The sequence below is a fragment of the Dipodomys spectabilis genome, unplaced genomic scaffold, assembly GCF_019054845.1.
Source record: "Dipodomys spectabilis isolate Male_0828 unplaced genomic scaffold, ASM1905484v1 ptg000053l, whole genome shotgun sequence".
Taxonomy (NCBI): Eukaryota; Metazoa; Chordata; class Mammalia; order Rodentia; family Heteromyidae; genus Dipodomys; species Dipodomys spectabilis.
The window spans coordinates 14,501,813-14,526,509 of NW_024870730.1; the positions used below are offsets into that span (position 1 = coordinate 14,501,813).

A 24,697-nucleotide genomic window follows, 5' to 3' on the forward strand; every position below is an offset into this window, starting at 1 on the left:
GAGGCGCGGCCCCGCACAGCGCCTCTGAAGAGGCCCAGTCCCCGGAGGCGAGCGTGGCCTTCTGGGAATTGTAGTCCCAGGCTACACCTGGCTCACGGACTTAGCCGGGGTGGGCGGCGCTCACCGTGTCCCAGCCTCGGAGGCCGGGACGTCGCCCACCTTCATCTTCTACGTCGGCCATTGCCACCTCCGATTGTGATTCATACTGCACGCTGGTCGGTCCCGTGCACGGGTCTCTGTGGTCCGCAGGGTCTCTGGTTAGAGCTGTCTAGCCAGTCAAGAAGAGGGAAATTCTCGATCGCCCGGGAGCATGCTAACGCCGCTGCCGACCCAGTGCGAGGAAACGGCGTGCTGTTTGAGCCGTGCGCACTCGTTTAGAAGGCTATAAAGGCATGCATCAGCTGAGATGGCCAGCAGCGCCCACCGCCGTGCGGCACGGTGCCCCGACGTGGTCTTTTGAGGGTGACAGGTGTACCCCGCTCCCGGGGGGGAGGGGGGGCACGTCCTTAAACGTGCATGGAGGGCTATCCGTCCCCATTCCGGGAAAGCTCTCGAGCACTTTATTGACAGCGAGAGGGGCTTGCGGGAGGCGCCGTAGGGATTTCTTTTTTCTGTTGTTCTTTCGGTGCTGGGACTCCAGCGAGTGCTCTGGTCCTTCACAGCCCGGCTGCACGGGACACTGATTTCTCTCTCGTTGGAGAACAGATCCTGTGCGTCCCGCCCGGTGGGACGCGCCCTCCTGCCGCTCCCCCCTCCCGCAGGGCAGTCCCCGCTGGCCGAGTTCATTCAGCTCCCGACTGTAAATGTACTGGCGCGCACAGTTAAACGGGAAAATCCTATATGTACCTGAAATGGAAAGATTTAAATGTTCTATCAAACACTTCCTGTTTACTTTGTACAGTTCATTCCTTCCCAGTTTGGAATATCGTTATGGTCTCAACTTCAGTTAACCATAATTGTTATCCTCATGAAGCTGGTTTTTTCCCCCATTATGACCCTTGTAAGCCTGCCCATTTTTTAAAATGTTTTTTTATTGTGAAAATACTGTACGGAGGGGTTACAATCACATGAGCAAGGTAATGAGTACATTTCTTATCAAGCATTGTTGCTTCCTCCTTTGTAGCCCGCCCATTTTTAAAGTAGGCATTATCTTTTTGAAGAATTTTTTTTTCCTTAGGACAAGACATTTGCAGATGAACCCTAATTTTTCACAGCCCTGGGTTGCAGAATCCACTGAGCTTGGAGGCCGGTTCTTTGTGATGGAGAATAGAGCCTCTCTCTCTCTCTCCTCTCTCTCTCTCTCTCTCTCTCTCTCTCTCTCTCTCTCTCTCTCTCTCTCTCTCTCTCTCTCTCTCTCTCTCTCTCTCAGAACACAACTGGAATAATGGGTAAAATACTGTTGAACATTTCCGAATTACACATTCTGCTGGATCATCTTTTTCCTGTAGAATTTTCGTTGTCCTAAAAGACATTTTATTCTACTTACTTGATGACCCAGACAGACTTAAAACAGTCCAAGACCACCCAGAACAAACTTCAAAAACTAGTGTTGGACAAAGTGTACTGACCTTTTCTAATGAGGGGAAATGATGACTAGAGGAGCTGCAGAATGTCTCGTGAATCAAATGACAGGTGTGTAGTTTTAGGGACGAGTGCGGGTGAAATTTAAAGGATAATGTTTTGACAGACTCAAAGCACATATGTAAATAGGGCCACATCATATCTGGACTCTAGTTTCAGAATTAGCGGGGCACAATGGCCCATGCTTGTAATCCAAGCTACACAAAAGGCATAGGTTGGAGGATTGCAGCTCCACACTCACTAGGCAAAAGTGTGATGTCCTAGCTGAAAATGACGAAGCCCAAAAGGGCTGGGGGCATGGCTCAAATGTTTAGAAGACTTGCCTAGCAAGCACAAGGCTCTGAGTTCAAACTCTAGTACTGCCAAATACACACACACACACACACACACACACACACACACACACACACACACACACAATAGTCTTGGGATCCTGTTTCTTGAAAATTAAAAGGCTACTATATATGTGAAATGTCATAGTTGAGATCCCTCTTATGAAGACTGGATGCTTGGTTGGAAACTGAGGCTGCTGCTCTGTAAGCAGTGACTCAAATCCTCTAAGCAAGAGTAAAGCATTCATTGTTAAGCAGCAAGTTGCATCCCAGTGTTCAATTTTAAGAAACAAATTTTTTAACAATGATATTGTTCCCACTTCCTGGAGGTTCATTTCGATAAATATTATTTCCTATGATCAGAGGCACATAGACATTGCACCTTTGTTTTCCTCCATCCTCCTTTGGTCTCACTGTGTGTGAGACCTACATCTTGTATAATTTACCATGTCCCAGTGTATTTTAGATCTAGCTTCCACAGATGAGAAAACTACGCATAAGAAACAAAAGTTTTCAGGGAGATAGAAAACAAACCTCCAAAAATTGTTAGTACACTTTACTACTTCAACAAATCCTTGGCAGAAATATTGTTTCCTGTTAATATTGTGACTGACTTTGTATATAAACCAAGCCCAACTAGTGGCTAAGCAAATATTTAGTCTTAATCTGAGCTACTTTTTATGTTCATATGAATTATATATTCTGAATTATCCCAAGTCTTACTGGAAAAGAAATATTGACTCCTAAATATCATTTAAATGCATGCTTAGCTTCCTTACACCTCTGGTGAAAGTATCAGCCATCTTCAGCATGTGCTGCAGATCGCACATGCCTGAGAAGTCAGTCCTAGAGTGCTTTAATCTGCTACTGTTATTGTCATGAGAGACACCGGTGAGCTTCCTGTTTGTCACTAACTACAATATTTGCCTTGATACTCTGTGGATTTCTGTTTCCAGCATGGGAGCTACCTGACTCTATGCATTGTAGAAAAGGAAACCCAGAACCACTAGTAATAAGAGAACTTAAGGGGCTGTATGACATAGATAAGCAAGTTACTCTTAAATTCAAATGTGCAAAGTGTTTAATAGAGGGTCTTTTGTTTTTGTTTTTTTGGTTGGGGGAAGGGGTCTTGAACTCAGGGCCTGGGAGCTGTCCCTGAGCATTTTTGCTCCAGGCTCTAGCACTTTGAACCACACCCACCATTTCTGGCTTTCTGGTGGTATATTGGAGATAAGAGTCTCACAGACTTTTCTTCCAGGGCTGGCTTTGAACCATGATCCTCAGATCTCAGCTTCCTGAATGGCTAGGATTTCAGTTGTGAGCCACTGGCGCCTGGTATTTAATGGATTTGTTGCTGTTGTTCTGGTACTGGGGAATGAACTCAGGGTTTTGTGTTCTCACTTGGCTTTTCCACCCCAGGCTGATGCTCTACCAACTGAGCCACACCTCCACTTATGGATCTTTGCTGATTGTTTGGTGATGAGTTTCTCCGAGTTATCTGCCTGGGCCGTCTAGCACCCAGCTTCAATAGATTATTAAACATACTAATGTTTGGCATCTCCTAAACAGTTAACCATAAAATATACTGCACGAATCAGCTACCTAAGTAAAATTACTTCCCTAGCAGTTTCATTCTGCAATTAAGGAAGGCATCCAAGATCAATTTGTTAGGCATTGTTATAAAAAAAAAACATTGCTTTCCTGTGGTGTAATACTACTTGAAAGAGCCGAAAGAAATGTATTTTGTGACTGAAAAAAAAAATAGATATGTGAGATCCTGTAAAATGCTGAGTCGGGAGAGTTAAACAGAGATAGCATCACTGAAGTTCAGATAGTTCCTATCTGAGCCTAATGCCACCCTTGCCTTGGCTTCTTTGATGGTTATCATATCCTCCCTTGTCTTTTCCTGCCCAACAGTAACTGATACATAATCTGTAACCACTCCTAGCATTATCTGCTTAACTTGCTGCCATCTGAACAGCCAAGTCTAAAGGAAGAGCACTCTGAAGCTGCCTAATCAGTGATCTGTTTCTCAGCGTTCCTTCTCCTTTTTGAACTCAGCATTTATTGAAAGTCATAATGGGCCGACGATTCTCCTAAGTAGGAACTGAGAGCTGAAAAGCAAAAGGAATAGAAAAAAGCAGAGGAACACTGGAGAATCTGTCCTCCTTCAGCCTCTCTCATACATCCTCGGTTTTGAACTGAAGAAACTCCAAGGCCAGACGCCTGTCATCCTAGCTACTCAGGAGGCTGAGATCTGAGGATCCCAATTCAAGGCCAGCCTGGGCAGAAAAGTCCATGAGATTCTTATCTCCAATAAACCACTAGAAAATCAGAAGTGGCGCTGTGGCTCAAGAGGTAGAGCTGGCCTTGAGCTGAAGAGCTGAGGGACAGTGCCCAGGCCCAGAGTTCAAGCCCCACAACCGATTAAAAAAAAAACAACTAAAAACCTTCAGCAGAGAGAAAATAACACACTAACAGAGCTAGATCTTTTTCTCTTCATTTCTGTCTCTCATTCTTTTTTTTCTCTTTTGTATCAGTACTGTGATTTGAGCTCTCCTTTGGCTTTTTTCCCACACCCTCACCTCCAAAGCGATAGTGGGGTTTTTTGAGCACACTGATTCCTGTTCACCTTTTTCTACTCTTGGGATTGGTCTTCTGGTCCTTCTCACCACACCTACTCCCTGTGGTGATTATCTTCATCCAGCTGCAATTCTATTTACCCTCTCTCCTGGGGTCCAAGGCTTAGCATTTGGGGCCAGTGAGTTCTTCGTCCTAATTATTCTTGGTTCCCCAAGGCAGGAACCCTGAGGTCACACGGTGGACTTTTCCTTCCCATTCTTCCTATGCCACATCTTTGTAATTGTGACATTTGACCTGTGACATCATCCATGTCCAAGTTCTTGCCAAAGTGTCCCAGCATCTCATCAACACCAGTGCCTCTGCTTCCTTGCTCCATTTCCTGTGCATGCTCTGCCTAGCTTCCTACTGTCTGATGACAGAAGGCAAAATACTGCTTTACCTTCCAAAGTCTTCTTTTTTTCTTTTTTTTTGGTCAGTCGTGGGGCTTGAACTCTGGGCCTGGGCACTGTCCCTCAGCTCTTCAGCTCAAGGCGAGCGCTCTACCACTTGAGCTACAGCGCCACTTCCGGTTTTCTGGTGGTTTTATTGGAGATAGGAGTCTCACGGTCTCTCCTGCCCGGGCTGGCTTTGAACCACGATCCTCAGATCTCAGCCTCCTGAGTAGCTAGGATTACAGGTGTGAGCCACCAGCGCCCGGCTTCCTTCCAAAGTCTTCTTAACTATTCTAATACTAAGTGACTGTCAGCACCCACCTCACTGAGAAAACAAGTAGTCAACCAATAGTCTACTTCTAGTTTTCCCTTCATCCTTTGTGTATGTATGTGTGTATGTGTACATGTGAGTATGCACACATGTGCACATGTGCTGGTCCTGGGTCTTGAACTCAGAGTCTGGGTACTGTCCCTGAGCTTTTTTGCCTAAGGCTAGTGCTTTACCGCTTGATCCACAGCTCCACTTTTGGCTTCTTGCTAGTTAGAGATAAGGGGTCTCATGGACTTTTCTGCCCAGGCTGGCTTCAAACCATGATCCTCAGCTCTTAATCTTCTGAATAGATACAATCATAGGTGCCAGCCATCGGCACCTGGCTATTTCTTCTTTTTCTTTTTAAGGATATTCATTCATCTAACACGATACTGTACAAATGCCAGAGACCTAAGGATGACTAAAGCCACCAGGCACCCATGGCTCACGCCTGTCATGCTAGCTACTCAGGAAGCTGAGATCTGAGGAGCACAGTTCAAAGCCAGCCCAGGAAGGAAAGTCTGAGACTCTTATCTCCAACAAACCACCAGAAAACCAGAAGTGTTGCTGTGGCTCAAGATGTAGAGCTCTAGCCTTGAGCTGAAGAGGTGAGGGACAGCACCCAGGAAGCCCCACAACCAACACCACCACCAAAAAAGATGACTAAAACATTTCTAATTCACCACAGAGGAATTGGAGGTGTGGCTCAAGTAGTAGAGCACAGCTTCAAGTGAGACAGACAAGTGAGAGCTCGAGGCCCTGAGTTCAAGCCCCAGACCTGAAACAATAAAAGAAAAAAAAACTTCACAACCTAACCAAGAGATACCTACTGGTATGCCTACACCTATTTAAAAGTATAGTAAGAGTATGAATACACTTCAATGGAAACCCAAAGACGGGTGGAGCTAATTTTTCCTAGTTGATGAGAAAAACCTTCATAGAAAAGACAAAATTGCATCCAGCTGTTTGTGGACAAATAGATGCCATGCGGGGCATTATGGAGAACATTCCAGGAGAAAGCTGCTATGAAAGGGCAGGAGTTATTTGGAGACTTTGGGTCCTAAGTGGCTAATATGTCAGGTGTGTATGGAAAGAAAGGGGTTTTGCTTGACAGTACTGAGGTTTGAACTCAGGGCCTCATGTAATGAAAGAGTTTTACCTTATTTTTAGGTAGGCTCGTAAGCAAAGGAAATGCAGTTGGAGTGAGGAATCCAGGTGTCCTGATCAGATTGTGTGTGTGTGTGTGTGTGTGTGTGTGTGTGAGAGAGAGAGAGAGAGAGAGAGAGAGAGAGAGAGAGAGAGAGAGAGAGAGAGAGAGAGAGAGAGAGAACTAAGACAGAGACAGAGAGACAGAAATACTAACTCACATCCTTTCCTGCCCAGGTTGACTTTTCACGGTGATCTTCAGCTCTCAGTTTCCTGAGTGGCTAGGATTACAGGCATGAGCCAACAGAGCCCAGCATTGTCATGAATTAGGAAACATCCTAATGAATCATGTGAACACTGGAGTCAGCAGAGACCTAGGCAATAGGACAAAACTGAACCATGGTGGCAGTGAGGACAATAGGAATACTTGGATCTCAAAGATAATTCACTCCAAATTAACAGGGCTTGGTGATTAAATTCAGAGACTGTGGGAGAAAGCCAACTGATAAGGGTTTGTTGTTGTTGTTGTTGTTTTGTTTTTGTTGGTTGTGGACCCTGAACTCTGAGCCTGGGTGCTGTCCCTCAGCTCTTCAGCTCAAGGTTAGTGCTCTACCACTCGAGCCACAGCGCCACTTCCAGCTTTTTTTTTTGCTTATGTGGTGCTGAGGAATCGAACCCAGGGCCTCATGCATGCAAGGCAAGCGCTCTACCACTGAGCCACCTTCCCAGCCCTTTGAGAAGTTTTTAATTTATGCTAATAAACAGCTCGTGATGTCCTTGACCACAAAGGTCATTACAAAGGAGAAACAAGTATGGACAAAGCAATCATTTTGGCCTATGGCTTGCTGAAATGAGGGTGGCCATCGGATAAAGCAGTAGAGAGTCCAGAAATCTTTAGTTTGATGGCGCTTGGACAGCCAGGGCACTGAAAAAGGTAGTGTTTCCATCTGAGTAAGGTCCCCTCCTTCAGAGACTGCTGGAGAGGTCAGGCTGTCTCTGTTCTTGTCACTCCATGTTATACAGAGCACAAGCTTCCAGGCTGTCTTGCCCTGAGTGACTCCTTTTCATCAAACAGCAGTTTGCAAACGCTGAGGCAGAATGATTCTCCATCTTCCTAGCATAACCATGTGGCAGAGATGGATGAGTAACCCACAGAGACAAATAAAATACCACCACCAAGGAACATATAAACTTAAGTTGCAACAGGGGAGTGGCTCAAGTGATAGAGAACGAGCATTGAGGGAAAAAAAAGCCAAGCCAGAGTGTGAGACTCTGAGTTCAAGTCCCAGTACCAGCACAAAATAATAAAACTAATAAAATATTTGCCAAATTAAATCGGGAACATAGGAGCCTACCAAAACCATGTCAGAAAAGCCAGCTCCTAAAATGATCAACACAGCAGATCAACACATAATGCAAGCCATCACCTCAGCTATAGAGCGACACTTGACCCCGGTGGTCCACGGCACCCACTGACCTATCGACCACCATCCAGTGTCTATGTCACAGGGTGGACAGGAAACATCCAAACTTGATGAGATCACTTGAACTGCCTTGGTTCTCTGAATCCACTAAACTTTGGACTGGCTCCTGGGCATTGAAACAGCTGTGTCTGGACCAACACTGTGCCTTGAGCCAGAGCTCAAGCCAGAGCTGAGTTTTGGAAACTCAGTGCCACAGCTCTGTGACTGTGTTGTTACATTCACTCTAGGTTGATACTCTAACACTTGAGCCATGCCTTTGCTTCTAACCTTTTGCTGGTTTTTTGGAGTAAGTCTCTCAGGTTTATCTGCCTGGACTGGCTTTAAATCATGATTCTCAGATCTTACCTCCTTGTGTAGCTAGAATTATAGGAATAAACCACTGGTGCTCAGGAAAAAAATGTTTTACATTTTTAGAATTTATTATTAAATGGGACTTTAGAAATAAAATCTTCTAGTAATAATAATCTAGTACTATATTCCCTCAATGGCTCACAATGTCAATCTTGATGCTGCAAAATTTTCTTTTTTTGTGCCAGCCCTTGGGCTTGATCTCAGGACCAGGGCACTCTTCCTGAGTTTTTTTTAGCTCAAGGCTGGCACTCTACTACTCGAGCCACAGCTCTACATCCAGCTATTTTGATAGTTAATTGGAAATGAGAGTCTCCCATGCTTTCCTGTCTGGGCTGGCTTGGAACTGCGAGGCTCAGATCTCAGCCTCCTGGGTATCTAGGATTACAGGCATGAGCCACTGGTGCCCAACTTAAACTTTTAGTGTTTTAATATTAAATAAGACATTAGAAATAAAGAAAGAAAGGAAGAAAGAAAGAAAGGAAAGAAAGAAAGAAAGAATGTGGCTTAGTGGTAGAGTGCTTGCCTAGCATGCATGAAGCTCTGGGTTCAATTCTTCAGTACTACATAAACAGAAAAAGCTGGAAGTGGTGCTGTGGCTCAAGTGGTAGATTGAGCAAAAGATGCTCAGGTAGGCCCTGAGTTCAAGCCCCAGGACTGGCAAAAAAAAAAAAAAAGAAAAGAAAAGAAGAAGAAAAAAGCAAGCAAGCAAGCAAGCGAGCCAACAAGCAAGCAAGCAAGGGAGCAAGTGAGCGAGTCTTCTAGTGATAATATTACAATATATTACACCTCAATGGCACCATAATGTCAATTTTTATCCCACAAAACTTTTTCTAAAGAGAAGTCAAAAGACAAATGGACATCATTTTGCTTGTCAGTTTTAATTTTCAATGAAGCAATGGTCTCTAGAAATTAACTTGCAGTTTTTCATAGCAGTTCGACAGAATATGGGAAACACGTATTCACACAAGCAGGGAATGCTTATGAGTTAGAAGTACAAGTAAGTACTTGTCCTTGAATCCCATATCCTGGAGGAGGGATATCTGCACAAATGCTGAGTCTAGGTTTCATCCACCGCTCGAGTGAGGTTGACCTTGACCCCGTAGGTGGTTTTGCTTTTCCCTCCGCGAAGACCCGCTATGTAAATCTGGGGCCTGGGCACGCCAGTGCTGTTCTCCCGCAAGGTCTGTGTACTTGCCTCCTTGGAAGGGTACACCTGTGAGTAATTGTCTCTTCTCATGTGACTAAGATTAGTTTGTACCGAGTGAGTCATTTTCTGACGCAAATTAGCCTAAGGAAAGAAAACGGAAGCAATGTTTCTCTAAAGAACAAATCATATAAAATATTAAGGGGGAGAAGAGGGATGGGGGGGAAGATGGGAGGTGAGGGATGGGAAGGGGAAACAAAGGAGGAGGCAACAATGCTTGATAAGAAATGTACTCATTACCTTGCTCATGTTATTGTAACCCCTCTGTATGGTATTTTCACAATAAAAATACTTATTAATAAAAAAATTATTAAGGAAGTGGTGCTGTGGCTCAAGAGGTAGAGCTCTAGCCTTGAGTTGAAGCGCTCAGGGATAGCACCCAGGCCCAGAGTTCAAGCCCCACAACTGACCCCCCCCAAAAAAGGTGAGACCCTCTCTGAAAAACAGACTAAAGGCAAAAAGGGCTGGGGAATATGCCCCCCCCAATTTTTTGTATCCCTTATTAAGTAGGGAAACACATAGAATGTTGAAGATGAATCCAAAGAAGGAAAACACCAGATTCAGAGTTTCAGTGAATTCATACCTTGAGATTCATACAAGCTTGGGTTTTTCCACTATACTAGATTGCCTTATTTTGTGCAATACTAGGTTTGAACTCAGGACTTTGCATTTACTAGGCAAGCACCTTACCACCTGAGCCATACCCCCAACCTATTTGGTCTAGTTAATTCCAGATAAGGTGTTGTGTTTGTTTGGTTAGGGCCAGCCTCAGAAAGAAATCATCCTACTTAGGCCTCTAGGGTAGCTTGGATCATAGGCCCAGCTTGTGGGGTGAGCTGGGGAGTCTCATCTGGGCTAGCTTCAAACTATGATCTTTCAGATGTTCATCTCCCAAGTAGCTGAGATTACAAGTGGGCAATACCCTATCAAGGCTTACTTTTGTTTGTATGTATCTATGTATGTATGATTAAATTTGTAGTACTGGGGACTGAACCCAGGACTTCACACATGCTAGGCAAATGTTCTGCCACTTGAGTCACAAATCCAGCCCTTTTATTTTATCTCCTGAATAGACTGGCCTCAAACTTGTCATCTTCCTGTCTCTGCCTTCCGAGTAGCTGGAATTACCAGCATCTACCACCACTGAACATTGTTTTTAAGACAACCATGTACGATTTCTATTGTCTTTATAAAAATAGACATTTCCCTACATTTTTAATATGAGACTGATGTTTTCAGTCTATAGTTACTCTTAATTTTTCTTACTCTGTGGATTAATTAACGTGAGATTACACAGATTACGTGGGCTCTTTAAACTTTTTTTATCATGGAAGAGCAAATGAAAAGGGCGACTCAGGGATGGTTCTAAGCGGTAGAAGCCTGTCTCTGACTTCACCAAGAAGCAGGACGCGTTTCAGCCTCTCGGTGTCCTTTGCTAGACTATTCATCCTTCAAGGAGGCGGCGGTGTGTAATGAATGTGCGATGAACTGGAGGTTGAGTGGACAGAAAATGCTGGGAGGCGCCAGGGGCCCCGCCCGCCCTCCCGCCGCCCTCCCGCCGCCCTCCCGCCGCCCTCCCGCCGCCCTGCCGCCGCCCCGGAGCTGCGATCCGAGGCTCTCCGCCGTGGTCCAGGACACTCTGCATCTCCAATCAACCAGCAAGGAGCTGGAAGCGGAGGTGTGTTCCACGCGACAGAGCAAGCGCCGTGAGCGGGAGCTCCCAGCCCTGACTCCAGGCCCCAGGACCGGCCCGGAAAAACGATACAACTGGGGGGTGTGGGCTCCACAGAAGACGGACGGGAGAGCGCGCGACGGTCCGCGGCGTGCACGGCCCCCGGCAACGCGGAACCAGCGGGGGCGAGGCCTCGGAAGGCGGAAGTGAGCGGGAGCCTATCAGAGGCTGGATATGCAAATGTGGCGAAGAGACCTCCGAAGCCGGCTCCCGCGGCTGGCCGGCCCGCGGCTGTGGTTGCTTTGGTTTGGTTTGACTTCCCGTTTTCCCACTTCCTGTAGCGGGGGCCCGGAGCTCCCTCTTCCTGTCTGGGTGGGGGGTCTGCATGCACTCCCACCCGTGGCTGCACGTGGGCTCAAGGCTGGCCCGCTGCTTGACCACACTCCACTTCCAGCCTCCTCTTTTCTTTCTATTGGAGGTAGAGAGTCTCACAGACTCTCCTGGCTTTGGATTGTGACCCTCAGACGTCGGCCTCCTGAGTAGCTAGGATTACAGACGAGGGCCCATTTGATTTCATTTTACTTAGGCTATGAATGTTTGCTGTCTAAAATAACAAGGTACTATAAAATGGGGCAAGTGAGTTGAACAGGGTTGGAGGGTTTTCAAAGGGCTTTAAGGGTGGGCACCAAATGTTAAAGTTTTTTTTTTTTAATTGTAAAGAAACTATACAGAGGGTCACAGTTACATGAGTGAGGTTATGAGTACACTTCCTCTTGAACATTGTTATCCCCTCCATTGTTTTCCCCTACCATCCCCTCCCTCCCTACCTTCCCCGAGGTTTTTTTTTTTTTTGATTGTGATTAAGTGATTACATAATTTCCGGAATTTCACAGTATTGTGGAATAATGATGCTCATTTAAAGTCACAAGTTCATTCTAACTTTCCTGGAGCAAATTGTCTATCACAGTCTGTAACATATAACGATGTTCACATGTTATATACCATGTATATGATCAGCAGCATGGGGATATTTAGTAGTGGTTCAACCAGATGAGTGGGAGTTCTTTGTTTCTTAAGTCCTGTTAGTTTTGTGGTATCACCTAACATTTTGGATTTAGCATCCACTTATCAGGGAGACCATGTACCGTTTGTCTCTTCGTTCTTGGCTTACCTCGCTCAACATGATTCCTTCTAGCTCCATCCATTTCCCTGCAAATGCCATTATTTTGTCCAAATGTTAAAGTTTTAAGAACTGAAAGGCAAGAGATCCTGGTGTCTATACAGAAGATGGGGCAGTCCGGGCAGGGTAGGACAAGCCTGTAATCCCAGCACTTGGGAGAAACTCAGGATGTGCTTGAACTCAGAACCTTGCATGCTTGCTTAGATTTTTCACTTAGATTAGCTCTAAGTTTTAAAACTGTTAGATTATTGTCATTGCTCTCCTTCCTGGTATAATAAATAGCCAGGCCCCAATAATCAGACTGGGCCCGTGGCCCAGACGGAGGGGGCAGGGCATCAAGAGAGGAGGCTCACCAGAGGGGGCGGGCATCCAGAGGCTGCTGTCACCACCCCATGGTCTTGCCATGCCTCCGAAGGGCGGGGCATGCTGCCAAAGGGGGCCATGGCTGCTCCTGGAGTGGGTGTGGCGTCAAGCCAGGTGGGAAAGCCTGCCTGAGTACAATAGAGTGGGCCTGAGGTGGGCAGAGGAGCCTGGAGAGGCCACTTGGGACCTTCATCTAGAGAGGCCTGTGGAGAGGCACCTCACAGAGCAGGGCAGGCCTGTGGAGAGCGGAGAGGCCTGCAGAGAAGGAGAAGGGGAAGAAAAGAAAAGCCTTCCCCTTTGGAGCTTTGGAGGTCTGAGGTTTGGAGGTTTGCAGACAGACTGATTGGTAGTTGCAGACTGACTAATAAAGGTTGGAGCTGCCTACTGGAGGCTTGGAGGTCGAGACTGCTCCTGGTTCTAGGTATCTAGAGTCCAGGACAAGGTAGTTGCAGGCCCCCTTTCTGGTGTAAATAGTGTAAATAAATTTGTTATCTTGAACCGTGCCTCGATAGATTGTCTCTTTTGAGGTCATAAGTCTGGCTTGTATCATTGAAGAATAATTCTGTAATAGGACTTGTCAAATTTTACCATCTTAGTTTACTCTTAGGTTCTATAACTCCCATTTTGTTTTTGTGACTCCATCTTAAAGGACTGCAAACCCATCCCTGAGACTAGCTCCTTACAGTTTGACATTTTAAAGATATATGTAACCATTGTTCTGTTTCTAGGTAACAAATATAGTAACAGATTATAGAAACGATTATAGTAATGATCATAGTAGCATCATTGTAACAGACATGTTGTCCCAGGTCATAACTGCTTACAGCATTGTTTTCGCTCATTCATCCTTGCTTACAGCATTGTTTTAGCTTCTGTAACCATTAGGGACTTTCCACCCCTAAGCAAATAAGGGGGGATGGGCTTTCTGCCATAAAAGAGGCCATGAGACCAGGCTTGGCACTGCCTTTCTGGGGGCACCTGACTGTCCAGTGTAGTCCAGGCAGGTAATAAAGACTTTCTATTGGTTGTATTTAGTTGTTTCCCGGTGGTCCTCACCCCAGCAGTTTCTTTCTGTTTTTGGTACTGGGTCTTGAACTTAGAGCCCGGGTACTATACCTTAGCTTTCTAATTCAAGGATGGCATTCTACCACTTGAGCCATAGCTCCACTTCCTTAAAATTAGTCTTAAAAAAATAAAATTAGTCTTACAAGGTTAAGATGCACATTATAAATTATGCTTATTTTTATGTTAGCAAAGAGCTGTGTGGAATTGTTTCTTAAGTAAGTACCAACAATGAACAACATATTAAAATTCCCCAATCAAGTGATAAATTTAGCAAGCCCTGCTACAAACCAGTTTTATGGCTTTTCTTCTTAGTTCCCACTCGTTCCACTCGTAGGACCGCACGATGTTGGGTGGCAATATGTGGGTGTCGGTCTGTGTGCTGCTTTCACACTTGGTGATTGGCTTTATGTAATGCTTGTCAACATCTCTCATCTAAAAACGAGAGTTTTGTAATTAGTTCTTGGAAAGTATAAAACACTAAGTTGACTTGAGCACTAGTGCCTCACACCTGTAACTGATTTTCAAGGAAGCCAGCCTGGCCAGGAACATCCATTAGACTCATGTCCAATTAACCACCAGAAGCCAAAAATGGAGCTGTAGCTCAAGTGGTTCAGAACTAGCCTTGAGCACAATAGCTCAGGGACAGTGCCCAGGCCTGGAGTTCAAGTCCCAGGATTGACACAAAAACAAAAAACCTAATAGGTTGGGCATTTAGTTACTCAGAAGGATGAGATCTGAAGATACTAATTTAAAGCCAGCATAGGCAGTCCAAAAGACTGTTTTTTAAATTTATTTATTTAAATTGTGAAAATACCGTACAGAGGGGTTACAATTACATGGGCAAGGCAATGAGTACATTTCTTACCAAGCTTTGTTGCCACCTTTGTTTTCCCTTCCCATCCCTTCCCATCTCCCACCCCCCCTAAAAGACTTATCTCCATCAAAAAGTTGGAAGCAGAGGTGTGACTCAAGTGGTAGAGTGCCAGCCTTGAGTGAAAAAGCTAAGGCCTTGAGTTCTGGCACAAATTCATGCCCAAATACTGGCACAAGCACATATAAAGAATAAAACACAATTCACAGATAATCAAAAGACTAGAAAAACAAGAATTCTTGACTATAGAATATACTTATAAATAAGCTCATAATAAGTTTATAATTAGTAAGCTCAGCATTCATTTTTCCTTACAGTCTGGCTTTTTGTATGATTCTTTGAATTGGAGGAGGAGTATTATGAAGGCAAGAATATGCCTCTCTCTCCCAGATCCTCAAATGTCCCTGCCCATTTTGCACAATCAGTTACATAACTTGTTGGAAGTAGTTAGAAAGTTAAAATGGCCACTATCATATATATATATATATATATACACACACACACACACAAATACATATATATATATATATATATATATATAAAATATATGTATAGATACCTCACATCAGTTTAAACCCTCATTAAAATATATCTTAAACTTATGCACAGACAGCATATTACCCAAGGTTTTCAGTTTTTGGTTGCTTTTTGTTTGCAGTGGGATATCCTGATTTTCTGCTGAGATGCCCAGCATGAAGGATTTAGGGGTTCCAGACTAAATAAGCCACACCTGAGCTACAGTTGACATTGCTGGAGCGGTTGACATGAGGTGGAGGAAGAAGAGGGCACTAACTGCTCTCCCCAAATCAAGCACAGGAAGTCATTTGAGGCACAGGGCATAGTTTCTTTTATATACTCCAGCTTGCTCAGATTTTTCGTCCAACGCTGACACTCTACCACTTGAGCCATCCCTCCACTTGTCTTTCTGCTGGTTAATTGGAGATAAGAGTCTTTCCAAACTAAAAGCCTCAAGTGGCTAGGATTACAAACATGAGCTATTGGTGCTGGCTTAAAAGTATCTTGTGATCTAGTCCATTTGATAAAAGCATACTGACAGATAATTAACAGTACTGTAAACACTCTACAACTTAGTTCCAATGCAACCTCATTCACTATTTTGTGATTATTCATGGCCAGAGTTAATTATTAAGTTAAAATAAAAACTGTAATGATGCTTTTTTTTCTACTCAAGTAGTATCATTTTGTTTTGAATGTCTTAAGATCTTCATGATCTTTAATTTCATAAATGTAATTGACTTTGACCATTTAAAATATGACATTTCAGCTTTCTTCCTTTTTTTTTTTTTGCCAGTCCTGAACTCAGGGCCTGGGCACTGTCCCTGAGCTTCTTCTGCTCAAGGCTAGCACTGTACCACTTGAGCCACAGTGCCACTTCTGCTTTTTCTGTTTATGTGGTACTGAGGAATTGAACCCAGGGATTCATGCATGCTAGGCAAGCACTCTACCACTAAGCCACATTCCCAACCCCATTTTTCAGATGTCTTTCTGTACCAATACTTCTCCAGTGATCGTCTGACATATTCCTTAATTTAGGAGCTAAGAGAATGGGAAAATGAGCCCCACAGACCAAATTCCTCCTCCAAAAGCTATATGGCTGACAAAAGATTATCATTATTGCCACTAAAACCTTAAGCTACCATTATTATTTATCTCCTGGACTACAGCAACTGCTATAACGAGGATGTATTCATTTATTTCAGAAGCTAAGATCTGAGATCATGGTTTGAAACCAGCATAGGCAGGAAATGTCAGTGAGACTCTAATAAACTGCTCAGAAAAAGCCAGAAGTGGTACTATCACTCAAGTGGTAGAGGCTAGCTTTGAGTACAAATAGGTGTAGGGACAAAGCCTAGGTCCTGAGTTCAAGCCCCAGGACCAGCTTTAAAAAAATCAATAGCATTGGGGCAGGGAAGGTGGCTCAGTGGTAGAGCGCTTGCCTGGCATACTTGAGGCCCTGGGTTCGATTCCTCAGCACCACATAAGCAAAAGAAAAAAAAGCCGGAAGTGGCACTGTGGCTAAAGTGGTAGAGCGCTAGCCTTGAGCTGAAGAGCTGAGGGACAGCGCCCAGGTCCAGAGTTCAGGCCCCACGACCGGACCCCCCCCCCAAAAAAAATCAATAGTATTTAAAACTAACAATGAATATAACATAGGGTCTTCTAGAAATAAAATTACCAAAAGATATTCAAGTCATTTCTAAGGAAAAAGAAACATATAAAACTGTATTGAAGTTCTGAATAGGGAGAATTAGTGTGAATATGTCAGTTCTTCTCTTATTTACCTACATATATGCAAGGTGTTTTCAACATTAATTCCTTCGAGAGTTTTTGTGCAACATGACAATATACTTCTCAACTTCATTAAACATCGGATCTAGTCAAGACTTTTTAGAGAAAGAAAAGAGGGGGAACCTCCTCTACCAATTATTAAGGCTTACTACAGACAGCATTCTGGAGGTTTCTTAAAAAGCCAAACATAGATCTTTCTCATGACTCAGCCATACCACTCACTCCTGGGCATCTACCCAGAACATCGCAAGTCAGGATATCATAAAGACACTTATACATCCATGTTTATTGCTGCACTATTCATCATAGCCAAGCTATGGAAACAGCCCATCTCATCTATAATAGATGAGTAGATCCAAAAAATATGATACCTATACACAATAGAATTTTACATAGAAAGAATATTGTGTCATTTACAGGGAATTGAATGGACAAATCATATTAAGTGAGGTAAGCCAAATTCAGACACACAAATGACGCATTTTCTCTCATATACAGAAGCTAGATCTAAAATACACCAGGTTATGATAAATTATACAAGACTCTAGGCATCCACACACAGTGAGACCAAAGGAGGATAATCTTAGGGGAGAAACACAAAGGCACAATACATATATGCCTCTGATCATCTAATAGTTACCCAGATGAACTCCAGGAAATGGAAATAAGAGGTATTTCTTTGTTATTGGTTTCTCTTTTTTATATTGTTGGTTATTTTCTGTCTTTGGGAGGGTAAGGAGGGCATAGAAATGGAGGGACAAAAGGTGAACAAATGCAGCAGTGGTACTCACTAGACACTATGTTGAAAATGAACTATACAACTCATGGATGGGGATGGGAGGGAAAAACTGGGAGAGAGTGAGGGAAGGGGTGACACTGTACAAAAATAAACTGTAACCCCTCTGCATATCACCTTTGTAATACCATTTTTAAAAAGTATATTTACAAAAGAAGACACTTATTTCAAAACTTCAATAAGTATCCATTTAGGCATTGTTTTAAAATTAAGTAATTAAACAAAACAGAGCTCCAGAATGAGGCTTTATTCATTTATAAGAAACAGTAGATTAGTAGGGAAACAAAAACCCTTTAGATCAATGGTCTAGGAAAACATTTCTACAAATAGAAAAAATTAGTATTGTATCTTTGTAACTAACCAACACAAACATCAAATTCAAATGGATTAAAGATGCCAATATGAAAAGTAAACCTATATTTTAAAAGATAATGTATTAGGGCATTTGTAATTTCAGGATCAAATAGGATTTTTTTTTTTTTTTGGTCAGTCATGGGGCCTGAACTCTGGGCCTGGGCGCTGTCCCTCAGCTCTTCAGCTCAAGGCTAGTAGGCTCTACCACTTGAGCCACAGCGCCACTTCCAGCTTTTTCTGCTTATGTGGTGCTGAGGAATGGAACCCAGGGCCTCGTGCATGTAAAGCAAGCACTCTACCACTGAGCCACCTTCCCAGCACCCAGTAGGATTTCTAAAGACATAAAATGTTTAAATAATACATAAAAGAATCATAAACTGTATATAAAAACTAAAGACTTTTTAATATATCAAAAGATATCAGGAAAGGGTTGTGGGCATGCATGGCTCAAGTGGTAAAGAACCTATCTTACACCTCAGTAGTGTGAAGAAAAACAAAACAAAACACAAAGGCAGGCAAGGAGAGTACATACTTATAATCCCAGCATCCTTGAAGCTGAGGAGGGAAGATCTCAAGTTTGAGGCTATATTGCCAGATCCCAGTTTCAAAAAAACAAAGAAGATAAGGTAAACTACAAACTGAGAAAAAGCATCTGTAAAACTTAGAAAATAATTCATCTCCAAAACATTTAAAAAACAAACAAACAGGGGCTGGGAAGGTGGCTCAGTGGTAGATCGCTTGCCTTGCATGCATGAGACCCTGGGTTCGATTCCCCAGCACCACATAAGCAAAAAGAAAAAACGCCGGAAGTGGCACTGTGGCTCAAGGGGTAGAGTGCTAGCCTTGAGCTGAAGAGCTGAGAGACAGCGCCCAGGCCCAGAGTTCAGGCCCCACGATCGGACTCCCCCCCCCCCCCAAAAAAAAAACAGTTCTCCAAAATGCTAAGAAGAAAATCAACTAATAAAAAATGAACACAACACAGGCATTTTACAGAAATATACTGTTTACAAATACACACATAAATGGCAAAGAAAGGGACAAGGACTGAGTAACACAAAATCCACAAATGTTATGGGAAGACAAAGGAAACCGGCAACATTGTTTTCTTGTAGACTTGGTACTTACTTACAATTCTAATTATTTTAGTATATTGATATATTTTATATCCCTTTTGGTATATATTATAATAGTTATAAGTTGGACACTGGTGGCTAATGCCTGTAATCCTAGCTACTTAGGAAGCTGAGATCTAAAGATCACAGTTCAAAGCCAGCATAGGCAAGAAAATCAGTGATACTCTTGTCTTCAGTTAATCACCAAAAATGCTAGAAGAGGAGCTGTGGCTAAAGTGGTGGAGCATTAGCCATGACAAAAATAAATCTCAAGGACAGTGCTCAGGCCCTGAGTTTAAGCCCTAGGCCAGACATACACACAGACACAGACACAGACACACACAGACACACACACACACACAGACACACACACACATACACACACACACAGAGTTATAGTCAAGTACTGGTGACTCATGCCTTTAATTCCTAGCTACTCAGCAGACTGAGATCTGAGGATTGTGTTTTAAAGTCAGCCTGAGCAGGAAAGTCAATGGACTCATCTCCAATTATTCAATAAAAAAAACTGGAAATAGAGCTTTGTTCAAATAATAGAGTGCTAGCCTTGAGCAAAATGCTCAGGGACAGTGCCCAGGCATGAGTTCAAGTCCCAGAACCACCACACACACACACACACACACACACACACACACACACACACACACACACACACAAAGTTATTGAGAAGGGTGTATTTCTACACCGTGTAAAAGAAGAAAAAGCTATTATTGGGTAGTTTTTTGTTTTTTGTTTTTTTTTTTTTGGTCGGTCATGGGGTTTGAACTCTGGGCTTTGACACTCAACTCTTCAGCTCAAGGCTAGCACTCTACCACCTTCCCAGCCATCTTCCCTCACCTAGTTTTTATTTTTAGCCTTTAATTTTACTTAATCAGAATTGCTACATAATTGTGTTGTGTGTTTGCGTGTGTGTATGCACACATGCACGTGCACATGCACAATAACTGGAGCTTGAACGCAGGGCCTGGGTGCTCCCCCTTAGTTTTTATTTGCTCACAGCTAGAACTCTACCACTTGGGTCACAGTTCCACTTTAAGATTTTGGCTGTCTAGTTATAGATAAAAGTCTCTCAATTTGCCATCATGGTCTCAGGACTCAGTCTTCTAAGTAGTTAAAATGATAGACACAACTCTCCAACACCTTGCTGATAAATAATTTTTGAAAAATGGAAAGACCTAGAAAAAGTATATTAAGTGAAGTATGTCAGACCCAGAGAAACATAGATTACATGGTCTCCCTCATCTCTGGTAGCTAGAATGGGCCTATAAATATACAAGTAAACACACTGGATGGTAAGCAAGGGGTCACACATGAATTAACTGCAATGTAATAGACTCTATGGAGAGTGCAAATAGTATAATGCTTTAAAAAGACTAAGTCAAAGCCCAACAAAATAAGTAACAGGAAATGGGTACTTAAAAGTGGAGAGGGTGCAGAGGGGAGAGGCGCAGAAGGATGAAAGGGAAAGGGAGAATGCAGGCAAGAATTCATTGTATGTACCACAGACTTGAGAAGTGTACCACACACTTTGATTTGGGTCAAAGGGGGTGAAGATGTTGAAGTGGTGAACCAGTTCAAGATGCATTGTACACATAAACTGCTTTGTTAAATTGCAAAAATTCAATACTAAGGAAAGGAGTGGGTGAGAATATTGATTGGGGTGACAATGATCAAGATGCACTGCACTCATAAACTGCTTTAGTGAATGGTTAACTCCTTCATACAACTACTTAAAGATAATAAAGCTTTTTTAAATAAAGAAAACAAAAACATCTCAGTCAGAGCTGGTGGCTCATACCTGTAATACTAACTACTCAAGGGACTGAGATCTGATGATTGTAGTTCAAAGCCATCCTGGGCAGGAAAGTCTGTGAGACTCTTCTCTCTAATCAATCAACAACAAGCAGAAAACCAGAAATGGACCTGTGGCTTAAGTGGTAGCACAGGCCACAAAGTCAAGGCCCAGGACTGGCAAAAACAGCAATAGCAACAGCAACCACAAAAAAACAAAACCCACTGTTTTCTGTTAAAGAATAAAATATCACTAAGTGGTGAAGTTTTATAACTGATGTAATAACAATAGGAAATATAGAAGTAAAGGGTACATTGTGAAGAAACTTTATTACATAATAACTTACAAATTCATCTACATATTAGTTTACTAGTTTAATACAATTCCAGTCGAAATCCCTCATGATTTGGGAACAACATAGTCAATTTGTTAAGAAACTTCCATAGCTCTAGGGCCCTAGATTCAACCAACTGAAGAACACAAATATTTTTGTAAAAAAAGTATATGCTGAACATGTAAAGGCTTTTTTCTTGTTGTCAGTCCTTAAATAATATAACAACCATTTCCATAGTATTTACATTGTATTAGGTAGTTTAAGTAATATAGAGATGATTTAAGTATGTGTGAGAATATGTGTAGATCATTTGAAAAGCTCTTCCATTTTATATAAAGGACTTACGTAGCCTCAGATTCTGGCATGCAAGGAATGTCCTGAAACACAACCTCTACAGACAACTAGGAACAACTGTATTACAAAGCAACCGCAATTACAACAGAGCAACATCACCACAGAGACACAAAGAGAGACCAATAGAACAGATTAGAGAACTGTTAAAACTGTTAGTATACTTGACATCCATCATATTCTGAGAAAAACATACACTATTCAGTAAATTATGTTAGGAAAACTGGCTTACTATATAAAAAGACATAAAATTAGAATGCCTTATAATATTGAGAGCTCCAGGCAAGTACAAGGCTCTGATAAGTTAAAAAATCCCAGTACCAAGAAAGAAAAAAGAAAAGAAAGAAGGAAGGGAAGAAGGAAGAGGATGTTGAATTTCACTATCAGAAAACTACATACTATAAAAAAATGACAAATATTGTCAAACATTACAAACCCAGGTGTGTGCCAGCAGAGTTATGGATAATCACTTTGAGAGTAACCTATCATTTAAGGCAAAGACTGTAAGCCTACGATTTTGCCCACACACAAAAGGACACTAAAAGACAACGTTCATGTCTTGTCACAGAAGAAGGAAGCCAGAAGGCTCTGCAGAATGGCTTGATTCAAAAGATAAAGTACATAGTATCAGATCACCTAAGCAGTAGCACAATCTCACAACAGTGCCAACTGCGCTGTCCAAGGTCCTGACCACCGCAGTTCCTTACTACACCATCCCTACACCCTAGGTCCCTTTCCCCCATGTTCTAAGAATGCCCTCTGTGCCTCTCTGTGTTGAGCAGGTCAGTACAATTACCACTTGACTCCCTGCAGGTTGGCTTAGTGGTACCAAAACCCATTGACTTCATAGTTTAAACACACACACACACACACACACACACACACACACACATGCACACACACACAGAAGTGTGGCTCAATTAGGAGAATGCCAGCCAATGAATGAAGGGGTCAGGTACCAAGTTCAAGACCCAGCATCAGACCAAAAACAAACAAACAAAAAAAACAGCAATAATCATTTTAAACTACATATTTCAAAATGATGTTTAGAGTTCAAAGGGAGGAACTCACCCAGATGCCCTACAATAGATGAGTAGATAAAAAGAAAATATGGTAGCTATACAAAATGGAATTTTACATAGTCATTAGAATAATATTACACTATTTGCAGGGAAATGTATTGACCTAGAAAAAATCATTAAGTGAGGTAAACTAAGCTCTTATGCAAAAGCTAGATCTAAAAGACACTGGAGCATGACAAATTATATAAGATTCTAGGCATTCACACACAGTGAGACTAAAGAAGCATACTGTTAGGGGAGAAACACACAGGTGCAATAGCTATGGCCTCTGACCATATAAAATAATATTTATCAAAAGAATTCCAGGAAATGGAAATAAGTGGTATTATTTGTTATTGTTTTCTGTTCCTTTTGTCTTATTTATTCATTTATCTGTCTTTGGGAGAGTAAAGGGGGCACACAAATGGAGGGACAAAGAGTGAACAAATGCAGCAGTGGTACTCACTAGACCTTATGTTGAAAATGACCTATACAACTTGTGGGTTGGGACTGGAGGGAAAAACTGGGAGAGAGCAAGGGAAGGGGTGACATTGTCCAAAAAGAAATGTACTTTCCGGGCGCTGGTGGCTCACGCCTATAATCCTAGCTACTCAGGAGGCTAAGATCTGAAGATTGCAGTTCAAAACCAGCTTGGGCAGGAAAGTCTGTGAGACTCTTATCTCCAATAAACCCCCAGGAAACTGGAAGTGGCACTGTGGCTCAAGTGGTAGAGCACTAGCTTTGAGCTGAAGAGCTGAGGTACAGTGCCCGGGCCCAGAGTTCAAGTCCCACGACCAACAAAAAAAAAAAAAAGAAAGAAAAGAAAAAAAAAAGAAATGTACTGACTTACGTAACTGTAACCCCTCTGTACATCACCTTTATAATAACAATTTTAAAAAATTAAAAAAGAGAAGAACTCAATGAAAAGAGAGACAGCATACCCAACTAAAAGTGAGGGCTGACTGTGAGAGACAGGAGGAGGAGGACAGAGCCTGTGGACCTGACTGAGGCAGGACATGGTCAGTGTTCTCACTAACTCCCATGCTAGGAATCATGCCTAGCACACAGTAGGTCCATTACTACACATTCGATAGGTGAACTAAGAACAGGGCATAGCTGTATATTAAACATACCTTTGGTCTGCTCTCTGGCCTTTCCATGTGCTCAGTTGCTTTCTAACTCCATGTTATCTGTGCTAAGTGAGCTTCTTTAATTTTAGATAAATACTATAGTTTCGATTATTTGGATCCAAAAATATTGTACTTTCAATTATTTAAATAAACAAAGCCCTTATCCTAAATGTTTTGTCTTTGGCTCATCACTTTGATTTCAAATGTTGTTTTCATTAAGCTTTGTAGATTCATTTATCATGGTTTCATCTTCAGATGTGAATCCCTCCCCAACAATTATAAAGCTCCTCCTCTGACCTTGTTTCTGTCTGTACTTGGGAAGCATTCTACAGAATATAATCTTTTTTTTCTGGTACTGGTACTAGACTTGAACTCAGGACCTGATCTCTGTCCCTTAGTTTTTCTCAGTTAAGGCTGGCACTCTACCATTTGAACCTCCACTCTGTGGTTAATTGGAGATAAGTCTCATGGATGTTCTGGCCAATGCTGGCTTCAAAACATTATGTCGTGAACTTAGTCCTGAGTAGCTAGGATTGCAGGTGTGAGCCACCAATGCCTGGTTTTAGAATATAACTTTTGAACAAACTACACTTTTAAATGTGATATACTCTTAAAAAGCATTGAGCTTGCTTACCTGTGAATATGGAATGAGGGTTTCAAACTGCTGGTGAAGTTCCAGTAGCTGGATTAACTCTGCATTCTTCTTGGCCTTTTCTTTAATTAAATTAATAAAGTTTTCAGGATTGTCTGCAAATAAGCATGCAGCCTCTTTGGTATTGAAAGTGTAATAGTTATCTTTGTATTTTAAAATTCCAATTGCTGGGTTTCCTGAAGGAACAACAATTGAATTAGGTATGAGACAGTATTAT

At 42.5% G+C, this 24,697-nt stretch overlaps 1 protein-coding gene across 1 annotated transcript in view; it reads right to left on the minus strand.

Moving 5' to 3' along the window:
• Positions 1-9,275: 9,275 nt before the first annotated feature.
• Positions 9,276-24,697, minus strand: part of Cfap206 (cilia and flagella associated protein 206) — a 47,832-nt gene continuing 32,410 nt past the window's right edge. Inside the window, exons 11-13 of the mRNA XM_042679609.1 lie at positions 24,463-24,656; positions 13,991-14,134; positions 9,276-9,506 (exon numbers count right to left, since the gene is read on the minus strand). Of these exons, the coding sequence (XP_042535543.1) occupies positions 9,276-9,506; positions 13,991-14,134; positions 24,463-24,656 (569 nt within the window). The remainder of the gene's footprint in view (positions 9,507-13,990; positions 14,135-24,462; positions 24,657-24,697) is intronic.